The 17,144-nt window shown below is 40.4% G+C and overlaps 1 protein-coding gene and 1 long non-coding RNA gene across 4 annotated transcripts; one reads left to right on the top strand and one right to left on the bottom strand.

Annotated features, from left to right (window-relative positions):
* Positions 1-891: 891 nt before the first annotated feature.
* Positions 892-7,884, top strand: LOC115675465 (beta-amylase 8). The gene is made up of 10 exons (XM_030598139.2): positions 892-1,455; positions 1,616-1,846; positions 2,187-2,264; positions 2,449-2,652; positions 3,042-3,236; positions 3,418-3,582; positions 4,770-5,030; positions 6,569-6,781; positions 6,891-7,110; positions 7,453-7,884. The coding sequence occupies exons 1-10, from the start codon at positions 1,033-1,035 to the stop codon at positions 7,482-7,484; spliced, it is 2,022 nt and encodes a 673-aa protein (XP_030453999.1). The 5' UTR covers positions 892-1,032; the 3' UTR covers positions 7,485-7,884.
* Positions 7,885-9,215: 1,331 nt separating this feature from the next.
* On the bottom strand, positions 9,216-13,485 carry LOC130140015 (uncharacterized). Of its 3 annotated transcripts, none has more exons than XR_008818017.1 (2): positions 10,181-13,485; positions 9,216-10,078 (listed from the first exon to the last, which is right to left on the bottom strand). It is a non-coding gene; the product is annotated as an uncharacterized LOC130140015 (long non-coding RNA). The 3 variants fall into 3 exon arrangements; XR_008818018.1 differs by having other exon boundaries at positions 9,216-10,060; XR_008818019.1 differs by having other exon boundaries at positions 9,216-9,748.
* Between the last annotated feature and the right edge of the window lie 3,659 nt (positions 13,486-17,144).

The following is a 17,144-nucleotide window of genomic DNA, read 5'->3' as shown; positions in this document are numbered from 1 at the left end:
GTTCGGCTCAAAGCATAGTTGTGGTCATCAAGAGGCTCTCAACGCTTGAAGCCAAATGTGTTTACTAGCCCTGTGTCATGCACGATCCCTTTACTTGACGCACGCCTTCTTGTTTGGAGAGTATTTCATGAAATGAATGAGACATTACTACTGGATCACTCATATTGACCCTTATTTTCTTTATACCCTTCGACTATCTCTGCATTATTTTAGTTCCGATAGTACATGAATAAGAAGATGCTCATGACTAATTTTTTGATGTTCTTCTTTCGATCAGTTAAAAATTGTGATACAAATAATCATTTTTAGGAAAATATTTTCCAAATCTTTTATTTTTTACGAAACAAACGGAGCCTGAGAATGTCTTCACGAAGTTGTTATTGAAAATTTGAAAAGCTACAATTGATGTTATACTTGCACCCTGCTCTTTTTTCTCACAATGAGCAACGTACCATAACATTCTTAGATATTGGATCCAAAGGAGACCTACATAGACCAACCTAATCAGTGGTCGAGACTCAACCGATTCAAGATGGATTTGGTCTATTCAATAATCTTTCGCTTTATAGTAATATTTTTCAAAACTGTAGTGGAAATTCAAATAAGACATATGAGTATTTATATGGTTAAAATGGTTAAATCGATCGTAATTATAGTCGTCAGACAATCTGATTGACACTCGACCAAACTTTAAAACAACACTCTTTGCGCCTTTTCAGGGAAAAAGTTATGACATGTTTTCTCATTTAGCTTGTTGACAGTACAATTTGATGAGTTCCGAATCATTTTTTCTTTGGACCCACAAAAGAAAAATCAATTATTCAAAAATAGCCCTGAAATAAAAATGAAAATCGAAACGGTCCAACCGTTTAAACCGGTTTAGAAAGACCCGAGGAGAATACACGACACACCTTCTCTCTTCCCTACAGGAATCAAAAGCGAAAAATTTTACAAAAAGATAAGCGAGCTGAGATCGCCGGAGCTTTCGCCCGAAGCGCTCGCCGGAGGAGCTTCGTTCGTCAGGGGAACACGATGAACTCGAACGCCGACAGCTTCTCCGACGACCTCATCAGCAACCCCCAAACCGACCACCCTCCCGACGTCCTTCTCCCCCACCCTCACCTCCCCCAACCTCCTCCTCCTCCTGCTCCTCCTCAGCAGCACCAGCAGCGCCGCCCTCGCGGCTTCGCCGCCGCCGCGGCCACGGCGGGCCCCGCCTCCGCCGGCAAGGGGAAGAGGGAGCGGGAGAAGGAGAAGGAGCGCACCAAGCTCCGGGAGCGCCACCGCCGCGCCATCACCAGCCGGATGCTCGCCGGGCTCCGCCAGTACGGCAACTTCCCCCTCCCCGCGCGCGCGGACATGAACGACGTCCTCGCCGCCCTGGCCCGCGAGGCCGGCTGGACGGTCGAGGCCGACGGCACCACGTACCGGCAGTCTCCGCCGCCTTCTCAGCTGGTACGGTCAACCAATTTGCCTTCTCGTTGCTCGATACGTCGCGTTCGCGGGTTATCTTAACAGAAATTGATGTAGAATTGCGAGAGAAACTGGAGAGATTGAATGAGATTGCTGTAGCTTCTAATGTGATAGTGGTGGTTGTGTGACCAATTTGGAACAGGCGACATTTTCGGCTAGGTCGATGGATAGCCCTGCGTCTGCGGCTTCTTTGAAGAATTATGGTGTTAAGACGACTTTGGATTCCCAGCCTTCTGCTGTTATGAGGATGGACGAGAGCTTGTCGCCCGCTTCTCTTGATTCTGTTGTGATTGCTGAGAAGGATCCGAAGAGTGTGAAATATGGCCAGACTAGTCCTATCAATTCGGTCATCGAATGCTTGGATGCTGAGCAGGTATCATCCTTTTTCTGCAATCATGGGGGTCTCAACCTACATTACCTGAATGATAATGTGTTGAAGAACAGAAACAGTTAGGTGAAGTGAACAACAGCTATTATCAAATTGGAAGAGAATCTCACAAATCAAACTTTTCTTACTAAAGGCGTGTTTTTCCGTTAAGTTAAGTTAGCTGGTATACAACTCAATAATGGGCTGTTGCTGTCTGACTTGAATATGATTAGTTTTTTATCGAATTGCCAGTGTGAAGATAATTTTTTTTCTTCAGTAAGTAGTTGATTTCATTCTTGATCCAATAACAAAATAAGATATCTTATATCATGTTTAATACGTGCAGCTAATTCATGATGTCAGTTCTGTGGACCAACAGAGTGTCTTTACAGGCACAGACTTTGTTCCAGTTTATGTGAAACTGGTAAGTATATTTCCTACTTTAGCCTGTAATTTATTGATATCCAAGAGTTCTCACAGGAGAAAATTTTGATTTTATTTGTCTGTCTCTTTGCTATTTTTCTACTCTTATCTCCCAAAAGATATTTCTTTTTATTCATAATGTGAGATTATACATTTATACCAATGCACTTGAGCTTCTGTGACAGGATGGTACCATCAACAATTACTGTCAGCTTGTTGATCGGGAGGGTGTGAGACAAGAGCTAAATCATATTAAGTCATTAAGTGCAGATGGTGTTATCGTGGATTGTTGGTGGGGTATTGTTGAAGGCTGGAATCCTCAGAGATATGTCTGGTCTGGTTATAGAGAATTATTCCACATCATCAGAGAATCCAAGCTGAAACTGCAGGTAGCTGTAAGCCTCTATCTATTAAGTAATAAGTTTGGTTTTTCGTGTCCTTTTGAATTTTCATTTTATGTGTCTTTTTGTGTTTTCAGTTTAAAGTTCCGGTTCATAATTTTCTTTATTCTTTTGGATGGTAAAATTATATCTTTCTGTTTTTCAAGAATGTTGCTCCAGAAATTTTTTTGTTTGAGCAAGAGCAGAAAATATTTTTTTTCTTTTTTTGTATCTCAAGTTGGGTTGGGCTCCAGGTCTGGAACATTAAATTACGGAGATTGATACTTTTTATCCGTGTATTTTAGATCCAATATATAGTTGTTTATTTGCATTTATGTGTCAAAATATGTCTCTCTGATGGAGTAAATGTATTTTGATATGTTTTCCCAATCATGGAGGTTGTGTTGGCATTTCATGAGTATGGAGGAAATGATTCAGGTGATATCTCAGTCTCTCTCCCTCAGTGGGTTCTAGAGATTGGAAAGGAAAACGAAGATATATTCTTTGCTGACCGTGAAGGAAGGAGAAACACTGAATGCTTGAGTTGGGGCATTGACAAAGAACGAGTGCTCAAAGGAAGGACTGCTATTGAGGTATATAATACATCATTTTCCTTGCAATACTTACCAATTGGTCATCTTTCATATAGATATTTCTTTGTAAGTAAAGCATTTAAAAACTGACAGAGTTTTCTGTGCAAACCTGCTGTGTATAAGCTATGGAGGTATGGATAATATACCTGACAGTTCTTTATATATTGAGTAATACATGCAGGTATATTTTGATTTTATGAGAAGCTTCCGAACAGAGTTTGATGACTTGTTCTGTGAGGGTCTCATTACAGCGGTTGAGATTGGATTAGGACCAAACGGAGAACTCAAGTATCCTTCTTTTCCAGAGAGGATGGGATGGAGGTACCCCGGCGTTGGTGAGTTTCAGGTATTGGTTGCACAGTGTACATTTCCTTCTTTTTCGTACCGCGTATGGTTGGAACCTCTTCGGCTGTGTCCAGGGATTCATCTAGAATGGCAACATGTGATGTGGATGAATGACTATCGTCATGTCTGAAGCTCTTAGTGCTCCATGTTTAGCTATAAATGCAAGTAATAGTAGATTGAATGACCATCAGTCTGGATCTCTATTATTGTACATTTTTCAGATTGATGTTGCTTAATTGCCTTCTGCTCACATTAGTCAGTGGAACAGCGTATGTTGCATGGATGTTGTGATTGGTATAATCATTTTGCATTTCCTTCTTTTTTGTGATTTTGATAAAGATCGAGAGCTTTTAGCTAGGGCATACTATTGAGGTAAGATTTTGATGCTTGTTATCATTGTAATTTAGCAAGTAAGCTTGCTTCAACAATACTATATAAGCAAAACATGCAGTTCTGCCGCGGTTCTTCACTTGTGAATCCTTACGTTGGAAAATCGAGATGAACCAGTATATTTCTGAAAGTTAAGCTGATCAAAACTTGGATTAGGAAGTGACTTCAGTGCATTATCTTATGAATGGACCTGAAATTTGTAGTTTAGAGCCATAACTCTAACTACAATCACTTGTAAGTTAAAAAAAGAGAAAAAAAAGATAATGATATAATAGTTATTATTAGCTAGAAAGAGTAGCCAGGTCATTGCCATTGGCAAAGATCGCTTTCATTTTGTGGAGATTGGCACACTCACTTCCCTAAAACATTGATGATGAACCAAAAGTCGAAGCCTCTACCCTTGAGAGTGGTTCGAGGTGGTAGAGTTTCTCACCAATATTGTTTCAGTGACTTATGTAAATGAAAGATTTATTGTGGCATACTCATAACCACCACGAAGTGATCAGCAGTTGTGCTGCTCATGGTAATAACGTCATGAGAGCTCCTAATAGAGAAAAGAAGAAAACCCAGCCATCGGGAACAGTTTGTTACTTGGTCTGCAACTATGAAAGTTGAACCCTACCTTCAAAGTCCTTTTGCAAGCCATGATAATTCTTCATAATATGCTTCATATCCTGTGTGCAATTGTATATCTATTTCTTAGATGAGCAGCTACTGTGCTTCATTTCTTTCTGTCCTTTTAGTGCTAGGCATCTTCTCTTTTACTAACATAAACTTCAATGTGAATCTGTGATGTAGTGTTATGATAAGTATTTACAGCAAAATTTGCGGAAAGCGGCTAAAATGCGTGGGCATTCCTTTTGGGCTAGGGGTCCTGACAATGCCGGTCAATTTAATTCTAGGCCTCATGAGACTGAGTTTTTCTGTGAACGAGGGGATTATGATAGCTACTATGGGCGTTTCTTCCTCCAGTGGTATGCACAGACTCTGATGGACCATGCCGATAATGTTCTGTCTCTTGCTAATCTTGCATTCGAGGAGGCTAATATTATTGTAAAGGTAGACTCAACATGTTCTTTTCTTTGAATATTTAGCTAAATTCCCATTGATTGGCCAATCTATGGTTCTATAGCAGTGTTGTTGTCAACCTTTCTGATATCGCAAGCTAGACCTATATCCTATGCATTATGGAATCGAAGTGCAACCAATAGTTTTTTCTGTGCTGCACATAGGGTGAGGACAGTAATTTAGTTCAGCATGGAGGCTCCAAACCCTATTGAAGAAATTTGAATTGGGAAATTTGGGAACCAAATTGAACTGAATAAGAGAGTTGAACTGAACTCAATTTGGCAGTTTAGTTTGGTTCCAAACCTCACCCAATTGAATTATCATTTCTCTCTCTTTTCATTGACCACAATTTCTAAAAATTTGGATTATTCAATTTTAAAATATTAAAAGTTGGCCTCTAGAACAATAACAACAATAACCAATAATTAAGCATACGAAAGGTAAACAGATGAACAAATAGATGAATTTCATAAATGTGGCTGGCTGAAGATTAGAACGATATACTTTGAGATCAAAGTGTCACTGGCTCGCCTGCTTTAACCACTCTAGGAACCCTTCAACAACAACCTCCACGTCAAAGATAAGTAAGAAGAGAAAAAAGAAAATTTCAGTTTTGTTTGACAGTTGAGTTTTCTTTCCTTTGAGAAAAATTTTGACCAAATGAACCTTCATGAAATGTGCGGTCCTGGCAGCTACCCTACTACTTCACAGCTGCCAGTTTCTGCTAGATATGCCTTAAATGGCTTGTGCTCATTTCAACCTTCAATGCACGTGAAAATCTCTGTTTCCTGTAGTTTGTACTATTATTATTCCTCTTGCATGCTTTATGGATTCTAAGATGTTCTAGGCGGTTGATTGGATCTTCCCTGATCAGGTTACAAATCAGCAAATTCATCACAACTGCTTACATATTAATTTTAGTTAGGAATTTTCTTGCTGCCAAGTCCTGGCAAAAGGGATATTGGTTTCTCTCACCTTGGTTTCATCAGTCGAACTTGTGAAAAAGGTATAACAAGAGTCGAAAACCTTATGCCGCCAATTTTTTAGCCTTTCAATTGGTGTGTGATCGAGTGCTAACCTTTTCAGAAAAGTGCAGTCAAGTCTCAGTCATCACGTCTTCGATTTCCGTCAGTGGCAGCCTTAGAAGTTGTCGTGTAAGCAATTTCCACCTAGCAGGCAGGCAATTTTTGCAAGGACTTGATTGCACTTTCTTGAAAGGATTCAGAATTTGATTGTAATTTTCTGAAAGGATGTTGGACTTGGTTTTGCATCAATTGAAATGCTTAGGTCAATTTCAATCCCTAGACCCGTACATAAGATTTTGGCTTCCAATAAACTTTTCTGTTGAATTTGCATGATAGTCATCAATACAGTTATTTTGAACGCTGAGCCTATCTGGATCTATACTTGAAGTTCAAACGGATCAATGCATCTTGATTATCTTTTTCTTGATGCATTAAGTGCAAGAAGTATAATGCAAAGATGAATTCTGAGCACTTTATGATGTGGAAAAACAATGCAATTTGCAGGTTCCTGCAGTTTATTGGTGGTACAAGACAGCTAGTCATGCAGCAGAGTTAACAGCAGGATACTATAACCCTACGAATCAGGATGGCTATTCTCCTGTTTTTGAAGTTCTTAAGAGACATTCTGTGACACTGAAGTTTGTTTGCTCGGGTTTACAGGTTCTTAGTCAGGAGCTTGATGAAGGATCTGTAGATCCAGAAGGTTTAAATTGGCAGGTGTTGATCTTATTTGTTTTATGTCCTGAAAAATTGCTCTCATACCACGTTTATATAGTTAATTTCTAACTCTGTTGAAATGCCTTATGGATTGCCTCTACGTATGCAGGTTTTAAATTCTGCATGGGATCGAGGTTTAGCAGTAGCAGGCGAGAATGCACCGTCATGTTACGATAGAGATGGGTTCATGAGAATAGTCGAAATGGCAAAGCCAAGAAATGATCCTGATCACCACCGTTTCTCGTTCTTCGTGTATCATCAGCCATCTTCTCTAGTTCAAAGAACAATGGGTTTCTCAGAGCTGGACTTTGTCATCAAATGCATGCATGGTAAGAATTTTTAAAGGAATTTAACCGGCTCTTAGATGAATAAAAGTACTCTTTTAAGTATATGGAGAGTTTTGACAAAAAAAAAGTATACGGAGTTAGAGAAATGAGGATTAGTTTTTTTTTATCATTCAATGAACATTTTGTATTAAATTTTGGAGACTGAGAATTGATATTAGTGGGTCACTGCATAGTATATAGTACATCGCCCATTAAGAAATTAGCAACCATGCTTGAAACGATATCAAGTTCAGTATCTAAGGAAAGCTTTCCTCATGTTCAAGAATAGGATGGAGTCCCTTAATATATTGTCTGTTTGAACAAGCTTTCTTTCCTGATACACAGGAGGAATACTGGAAGATCTACTACCATGTTAAAGCATTGATTATTCCGAATTTTATTCTCGCAAATGGGCAAATACCCCTTCGAAAGATGTACTACCATGTTAATGCATGGAACAGGGCACACTACCTTCTTCCCCAGCTCTTTGGAAGTTTAATTCATATTCGCATCGGAAGCCAGCCGTCGGGACCAGTGCCCAGCCATCTGGGGAGAAGCAAAGAGTAAAATATTCTTAGCAGAAGAAGTAGGGAGTCAGTCTCCTGACTTTTTCAGCTTCCCTCAAGTTACCTCTTTGATCGCAACTATAAGTTTGATCTCGGCCTTAAGAGGGAGCTTGGACGGATGCCAGAAGTAAATGTTTTACTTTGTTGAGGCAACGTAATGAAGTAGGAAACAGAGGGAACTTGCTATATATTCCATCACTATTCACCTCCATGAATGCAAATTTGCCAGTAGGTAAGCCCAGTAATGGTTCGCAAAACCTGGGCGTCAAGACGTGATAACTGAGAGAGAGAAATTTGGGAAAACGCTTAATTTGATACTTGGCTGAATGTACTCGAAAAAAATGAAATCCTGTCCGGTCAGCATTCGTCACTGAGATTAGACAAGCTAATTAGAACTCAATTACACTTTTATAACAAATTTCGAAACTTGTGATACACTTATCTTTTGAAAATCCTACAAAGCAATGTGGCATGTTTCTCAAGAACACATAGGTTGGGACAGCTGCCCCCACTTAAGGATGCTCGTGCGCCGTCGCTGAGTCAGACGGTTGATAGGGAGGAATTTTATGTTGGTCACAGGTCGAACTTGTACGCGGAGTAGATACTGATAATATTAGTATATTTATTGCGGTAGCAGTTAACCAGACATGGTATCTTTCCCAATGTCCTTTGCGCCTACTTATATTCTCCGAATCTGGCTCAACCTTGAAAGCAGTCAATCAAGCAGCACTGACCACTGACCGCTATTCCATATAGAATAAAGGATAGCATAGAGCTCTTACAAGCGCCTGCTAGGCTAGCTTCACTATACTATAAAGGCTAGATTAACCCTGGTGTAAAATGTTTGCTACTTATGCTGATATGATCATTATTTAATGCTAGGAGATGAAAAAGTCTTCAATGCCTTTATTTTTTTTTTGGCATAGCGGATGATTGTCCATCAATTCGATTGTTTTGGTGAGGTTCCATCCATTCGGATATTGTGGATCATCGCGCATAAGCAATCTCATAATGACGAATGGTCAGAATTTCATCTGGGTTCGAAACCTACCGAGAGGTCCACTAGAGATTAGAAATTGTTGTAAGAAAGAACAAGATGCTTCTTTGTCCCTTCCAAGCGATTGGAAAATGAAGGAATATTTTATATATTCAAGATAATTACGTATTTACAAAATAACGTATCAATTCATCCTATTTCATCAAATCCGGGATGTAACATTGTTCCGAAGGATGAACTGGATATGGAGTAGGAGGAGAAGAAGATGCCATAGAGTTTGCTCTTAGGACAAAAATGGTGGAAGAATCCCCCGTTGACGGAATAAACCTTTTTTCTTGTTTGAAGGAAGAACATGGTGCCAGTTTTTGCGGGATAGGACCTGCTCTTACAGATGCTGCTATTGCCATTTTTGGAATACACTTGACTCTGTTGGAGGAAGAGAGGCAGGAGCAGCAGGTAGAAGGTAAATGATTTTTGAGAAAATGGACCTGTTAAAGACAAATAGATAGTGATGGCAGATAGGGATGTTCGAAGGGGAGATTGAATTGGAAAGCTGAAAGCCTAGGGGTGTAATTTTTTGATTGAATGGAGCAAGGTGGTTTATTCGATATTCGATGCGTAATCTGTCTTTTTCTTGACGTACTGGACTGAAAGGCTAAGATCTTATCTAACAAGCAATTGCCTCGACAGATTGATGGAACTATCAAGAAATAGGATCAATCAATCACGACGTCTTTCTCCCGGCGTTCATTAGCACCATCTTCATCGACATATCAACGTTTACCAACAGCAAAGCTGATACCAATGGTGAGGCTTTGGTCTTGATTCCCTTGGTCGGATGGCCGACAGTGGATTGGAAAATCCATTGTGGGGGGTCATGTGTTTGTAGAATTCTGGAATTTTAAAGATAATTTCTACATATTTTGCAAAAGTCTAAAGATTGTTACACGACATAAAGCAGTGACTAGCAGACTAAGATCAACCACTTGGGGAAAGTGGTGCCATTCTCTCTTTCTCCGCCGTGCTGTCTTAATTCCCTCCACTTCTGCAAAACCGAAGCATCCAAACTATTGGCCGCCTACAGAAAACAAAAGCCCCCAAAAGAGGCTGTGCAGACATTGCCTCAGTAGTCAGTATTAGCTCCAACTTTAATATTCAGAGATACAAAAATGTTACAATTCATCACTGAATTGCATAAAATATTTATTTCTCAATCAGTATGGTACATTGAAAATAAGATGGAATCACAAACAAGGGAAGAGTGATATTGAGTGGTCGGAAAAATCTGTCATCCTCAAAGTAAAGATACAGGAAATAGCAAAGAGCTTAATCGCTTCATTTGCAAACTACTAGGACAGCATATCTTGTTTGCTCCATCTCAAATCCCAACCTTACAAACAGAGAAGAACTGAGGGAAAATAAGTACTCGATCTCATCTTGTACGTGTCCTCGAGTAGTCAGATTTGATAAAAACCAGGTACTATATTTGAAAGGAAGCAATGTAGCCCACCTGAGTGTTGAGACGGCGAGTCCCTGCTTCTTGGCAATAGCATCATCCCAGCTACGAAACTTCTACATTGGGCCTCTGACGACATGAATTACCCATGAACACCTTTCCACGCCGGAATGTGGATAATGGTTAAACATTAGGAGCAAGCAGCCATGCACTGAAGTCCATATCCCAAAGCTCGAGAAGCGGACACCACAGTGGAAGGAATCAGCACTAATTGCTTCCAATGTATTATTTAGGGTCCTGGTTATAATGACATGCCGATTTGTAAGGACAAAAGCAGCCTTACTAGTATCAGAAGTGTGTATTCAGAAGAAAAATCCCAGTATCAGAAGTGCGTTTGCCAGCTTCACCTTTCTCACTAAAAGAGCATGGCAATTAGAACGAACTATATCGACCGATAAAAGGAGTACCAGAGGAGGGAAAAAAAATGAAACTACAGTGTACCTGAATTTGCTTTCGAGCTGTTTGCTTGGCCTCAAAAGGCGAGACGAGAGCTAAATTAACTTTTAACTGTTTCTGTTTCAACCGGTAGCTAAGTGTCAAACAAGGTGAAAATTAGCCCTTCGTGAAAGCCAAGAAGATAAGAGGTGAGTACTGACTAGAGATGAGACTGCCAAGGGCGCAGAAACATGAGAAGAGCGCCATATCAATTCATGGGACACAACACTACAAGAGACTCAAAATACATCAAGCCAAAAAGTGAAGTGTAAGAGAAGTACCAATCAACCACTTTGAATAGGAAGTGGGAACAAAAAGGACCTAGATAGTAAGTACATAACGCCCAGCTTGGTAAGAATATTCTAAGCAGCAAACAACTCGAATAGGTAATTTCCATGAATTTTGCGGCAAAGACAATAGGTAATCTCCATTCAAGTATAACATAAAAGCAGAAACAGAAAACTCAATAAATCGTGCTCCTGACAGGATAATGTGGGGACTAGAAGAGAAGCATTTGCACATGAGCAACTGTAGCATAAGAATCACATTCCAAAGAAGAGCCGTGCTTTACCCATTAATAACTGGAATGCCATGAGATGACAAAAGGTGTTTCAAGAAAGAACGAGAATAAAGAGAGGAGAAGATTACACTTAGCTAGAACTATTGTATAGAGCTCTTCTACCTCAAACAAAAGAAGTACCTGAAGATATGGGCAAGACAAATATACGGTTGCCATAAAACAGAAACAGTGTCAATTCTCTACCACAAATATATTGGGAATCAAGCCTATTATCTATCATATTTCCTAACTTATTTAAATATTCTGGACAACCTTTGTATAGATGGAAGATAACAGAGAAAGTACAAGAAGTTTAGCACTCTAGAAGGCCCTATGGGGGAGGGTATGGCACGGTGACGAGTAAGGTGCCTATTTGTCAATTTTGTTCTTAAAACTCAAAGAGTCAAGATAATCTTCTACATGGAAAATGCTGAGACGAGACATTCTCATATGCATTTATTAATCTTGCGCAACCTGAAGACATTTGTTCCCGTTGAGGTTCTCCAACAGAACTCAGTCTGAGTTCTGCAAGATATTAAATAAATGTCGGCACCATACAGAAGGGCCAATCACACGGGAGATCATATACAAGAGGCAAAGAAGCTGAGTGAGTATAGATGCATACCAAAATGAAGGAGCTACAAGAGGAATACCAACAAAGAATGACCATTTTTTGCATATACGGCTCCATTCAATGCACTAGTTCGTTTCGTTCTCTCAGATGAGAAATGCATTTCACACTTACGATTATTTCGCCCTCTTTCAAGACAATCTGGAATGAAATTCCATGCAATGTTTTGCCTAATCAGTTAGCAATAAATTCGAGAGAGGGATTGCTCCTAAGCACTCTTTAAGAATTTCTATATCGTCCCTAGATATCAGACCATAGATGTGAAGTGCATAATTATACCTGATGATTACACGAGACTTTTGCATCGGACATGGCTAATACAGGAAATATCATCCGAGTACAAATGCAGGTCCAAGACGCACATAAAGAAACATATCTCAATGGATCATGTAACAGGAAGCTAAATGCAGAATAACCCGAGAAACCATTCCGGGATAAAAGCGAGAATATTCCTCCGCAATATTCTGGAAGCCGAACCGCTAGCATCCACTATCAGATGAAAAAAAAAAAAAAGAAGGAAAAAAGTGCACTCCTTTTCCATAGACAAAAAGAAAAAACCGCATCGAAACATCAAAAGAAGCGGAGAAAAAGCGGAGACGGTAACAAGGAAAATGAAAGATTAAGATGAATCGGCCTGTCCAAGTGCCCACGTTCTTTTCCTTAACTTTCACACACACCTACCGAGCAGAGGCCCCCCACTTTAATGACCAGGGCCTGCGACTCATCCAGCTACTCCGTCGGCTCAAGCATTAAATTCACATATCCAAACTCTTATCTTGCTCAACAGGACGTAACCAAAGATTTTCACGGAAGAATGATCCACACAGATCTACTTCTGAACCGAAACTAGATCAGGTCGGCGGTAGCCACTACGTCGCCAAACATCGAACTCCTATCCGGAATCTAACTCTTTGAGCTAACGCCGATTGAAGTTAACCAGAACCGAACGAAAAAACAAGTACCAGAGAGAGAGAGAGAGAGAGAGAGAGAGAGAGAGAGAGAGAGAGAGAGAGAGAGAGAGAGAGAGAGAGAGAGAGCAATAGGAAGAGATCGCGAAGCTCGAGATCTGAAGCAACCGGCGCCGCCGACGCGGGAACAGAACCTTCGCCTCGGCCTCCGATTCAGTTGATGCAAGGCGGGATCCAATTCGGCCCCTAGCCGTCGAAGCTCCCGCGACCGGGAGCGAATCGGATCAGGGAGTGGGAATCGACGGCGGGCGGAACCAGGTCCCGACCTGCACCAAGCGAATTAGAGACCGCCGGCAAGAAAGAGGAAAAACCGACGGACGACCGGGAGGCCGCCATTGACGACGGCCTTCGAAGCTTCTTCCCCTCCTCCTCTTATCTTCCTCCCTCCCTCTTCCAATCTGAAGCTGCCCGTGCGGAGCGAGCATGCACGAGCTCGAACCAGTTGGATTCGAAAAATCTAGCGACTCAGATGTAGAGAGAGAGAGAGAGAGATTCAGCATTAACCCTATGAGGACGGTGACGACGATGGAGGGAGGGGGGGGGGTTTGTTAAGTTAGGCTCGGGGGTTATTTATAGGAACAACAGACCAATCGGGAGGCGACACGTGGAGGCCGACCCGACCGGGACTCTCGGGAAAGTTGGGGGAGAAGTTCGCAAGCGCAACCGTCACCAAGAAAGAGGAGGCCTAATAAAAGAAAAGCCACGACCCGGTTGGTCGGTTTAGTTTGGTAACGGGACGCCACGAAAAATCTACTTATAAAAAGAAGAGAATTTTCGGATTTTTTGAGCCAATATATCACCGGAGGGTCGGCGGCGGCCTGTGTCCCGTTTGGTCGCATGGGCGGAGCGAGCCGCCGCCGCCGCCGCTCCATTGTCGATGCAGGCACGAATGTCATAAAATTGATGGATTTTACTCGTGGCAGACGATGTAAAAGACCGATTTTATTGAAATCTTCTAACGCCATGATTTCTTAAGATGTTGTCATGCTCGACTCATGTGATAGTGATGGTGACGGTGATGGAATAGGAGCAAGAGTGCTTCCTTATGGAAGAAGGACCCTGGATTAGAAGAGATCGAATTCCTGTCAAGCTGATATATCTCTAGAGGGGCAGTAGCTTGTGTCTCGTTTACTCGCGGGCTCCACCACTCCATTGTCGACGGAAGTATGAATGTCGTAAAATTGACGGATTTTACTTGTAGTAGACAATGTAAAAGACCGATTTTATTGAAATCTTCATATGCTCTTAAAAGCATAGATTTTTAATATGTTGTCATGCTCAACTCACGTTATGGTGATGGAGTAGGAGGAGAGTGCTTCCTTATGGAAGAAGGATTTTGGATTTGATGGAATTCACGAGACTGCCACGGGGGCTTGTTCTGACAGAGTGGAAGCTATAGTAAGCTCATATGCTCGTGAAACGGAACTGGCCATGAAATTTAACAGGTTGATCTGTACGGATTCGCTTTAACAGGTTGACAGCCGGAATTTAACTTATAATTTTTAGATTCGTCCGACATTTATTTTTTTTCCCACTCATACAATTTATCCCGTAATAAGCCTATATTAATAGGTCGTGTTATGTCTGCCATGAAATTAAGAGTGACATTGTATTTTCATTCTTATCTTTATATAAAAGAAGATTGAGTAATCTAATAAAAACTTTTGCGGGCAAATATTTACTCTTTTAATATTTATTTTAGTTGTAGGGTTAGCTCATGAATTCTCGAAATAAATGAATTGGTCCCTCGTTCGTTCCGACTTCCCACCTAATGAATTATTACAATTCATTTTTCAATAAAATCTTACATATTCACAAGTTCCGTCATTTTCATCGCTTCGCAATTAATTGTTAGGTTTGAATTCTACAATGGAGCCCCCCGTGAAATTTGTTCCTGAGTCAATCTTCTCAGTCTTTATTGGCTCGAGCTAGGCTCTTGAATTTTTTTCTACGAATAGATTCATATAGTTATGGATATATTTATATTGATGTTTTATAACACTGCCTTTACGAGATGACTCATAAACCTTACATATATATATATATATATTAATATTGATGTTTTATAACACTGCCTTTTATGAGATGACTCATAAACCTTACATATATTGTTATCATTTATCATTGATATTCTTTTTCTTTCCTTTTATGAGATGACTCATAAACCTTACATATAATGGAATCCTTTATCATTGATATTCTTTTTCTTTCTTTCTCTTATCCTTCCCTTTATCTGCATACTTTTTTTATGTCATAACTAGATTGATTTTTTTTTGTTTATGCAAGAAAGATTTCAGTTGCTACAATGATATCACCAATATATCATATCTTGACCGCTTTTTTTTTGTCTAGATAATGTGAAAAGATGAGTTGTTTATTAGTTTTATAGCTATTAGTTGATAGATGGGGTCTGTCCATTCTTTTGGAATTCTATCCTAGCAAAAAAAAAAAACCAACAGTTACACACTAGGCATAGTAATTATTTGAAATCATCAATCAAACTTTTATTCGACCCTATAGAATTGCTTTTTTTTTTTACTTAAGAGAAAAATCATGAAATGAAAAAGTTTCTTTATTCTATTTTTTTTTATCGATGGATATAGTATAAAGAGTAAAGATAAGGAAAGTATTCTTATTCCTCAAATATCCAAATTTGGAGGCCTGATATTCCATAGACCATTGGGACTCCATAGGAACATTAGTCATTTTTAGCTACAATGGTTTGTAGAGGAACCTTACCTTCTCTGATCCATTCGACACATGCAATTTGTTTTTCGTCAAAGCGACCTGCAATTTGTACTTGAATTTCTTCTGTATGTACTTGTTCAATAGTTCAATAGCCTTCCCTATCGCTTTGCGAAATGAAACTCTATTCTTTATCGTCCGGCTATAAATTTTGCAAAAATAGGGTGCCCATAACGGATTGTAATTCTTGTAATAGCAATGTTGAGTTTTCGGTTCACACGATTAAGTTCTTTTTGTACATTTATATGTAATATTTCGATTCTTCGCGTCTTGCCTTCTAGTAATAACTTTGGAAATCTCATATAGATTATGACTTGAATTAACTCAATTCTTTTTCAAATTTCTATGCATGAAATTCCCTCCACACAAGAGTATATTCTCATTTTTTTTATATAAATATCGACACAATTTCGGGTTTTTTCATCTTCTTGTAGATCTTCGGAATAATTTTTGGGTTGTACAAACCAAATAGAATGACAACCTTGGATTGTACCAAATCTGAAACCCAGCGGATATATTTTTTGTCCCGTAATAAATGCGATGTTTCTTAACCCCTCAAATCTTCATAAACATATGTCGAATTTTAGTTGGAAGATAAGTTAAAAAAAAAAGGAAAATACCATTAAAATTCCCAAACTATGCCCATTGTGATACATTTATCTCAAACTTTTTTTTGTAACACCAAAAACCCCAAATTATAAGTATTGTGACACATTTACCCTTCCGTCAGGGTTATGTTAAAAATCTCCGTTAAAACTCTGACATAGCGCTTACGTGGCGCCACATCAGAAAAAAATTTTAAAAAAATAAAAAAAAAATCACTGTTCATCGCGAGTTACTGTTCATTATCTTCTCGCTCGACCAGAGCTCTTCCGAAGCTCGTTCATCGCTGTCCACTACCGCCTGGACCTCTGGGAGCTTTGTCATAGCTGCCGACAATGGCGGTTGTGAGCTCGAAGCTTGGCCATGGCCGCTCCACTCGAGCTTGAAGCTTGGCCGAAGTGGATCTTCGCCTTTCGAGAGCTTCGTCGCCGCAAGCTCGAAGCTTGGCCATGGCCGCTCCGCTCGCTTGGCCGAAGTGGATCTTCGCCTCTAGGAACTTCGTTGCCGCAAGCTCAAAGCTTGGCCATGGCGGCCGCTTGAGCTTGAAGCTTGGCCAAAGTGGATCTTCGCCTTCCAAGAGCTTCGTCACCGCGACCTCGAAGCTTGGCCATGGCGGCCGCTCGAGCTCGAAGCTTGGCCGAAGTGGATCTTCACTTTTTGGGAGTTTTGTCACTGCGAGCTCGAAGCTTGGCCATGGCCGCTCTGCTCGAGCTCGAAGCTTGGCTGAAGTGGATCTTCGCCTTCCGGGAGCTTCGTCGTTGTGAGAGCGGCCATGGCCAAGCTTCGAGCTCACGGCCGCCATGGTCGGTAGCTACGACGAAGCTCCCGGAGGTCTAGGCGGCAGTGGACAGTGACGGACGAGCTCCGAAAGAGCTCCAGCCAAGTTAGAAGACGATGAACAGTAACTTTGAAGGCGATGAACAGTAACTCACAATGAACAGTGACTTTTTTGAATTTTTTTTTTCCTAATGTGGCGCCATATCAGCACCACGTTAGAGTTTTACCGAAGATTTTTAA

Source organism: Syzygium oleosum, unplaced genomic scaffold, assembly GCF_021117445.2.
Source record: "Syzygium oleosum isolate NSW1041296 unplaced genomic scaffold, Sole_v2.1 Sole_v2.15, whole genome shotgun sequence".
NCBI classification, from domain to species: Eukaryota; Viridiplantae; Streptophyta; class Magnoliopsida; order Myrtales; family Myrtaceae; genus Syzygium; species Syzygium oleosum.
This window is presented reverse-complemented; position numbering and strand designations above follow the sequence as displayed.

What these genes read in the sequence shown, in the direction of transcription:
- LOC115675465 (XM_030598139.2), top strand. Translation starts at nt 1,033, where the DNA reads ATGAACTCGAACGCCGACAGCTTCTCCGACGACCTCATCAGCAACCCC. An exon ending in AATCCAAGCTGAAACTGCAG is followed by an intron (nt 2,653 to 3,041) that starts GTAGCTGTAAGC and finishes CCAATCATGGAG; the next exon opens with GTTGTGTTGGCATTTCATGA. An exon ending in CAGAAGGTTTAAATTGGCAG is followed by an intron (nt 6,782 to 6,890) that starts GTGTTGATCTTA and finishes CTACGTATGCAG; the next exon opens with GTTTTAAATTCTGCATGGGA.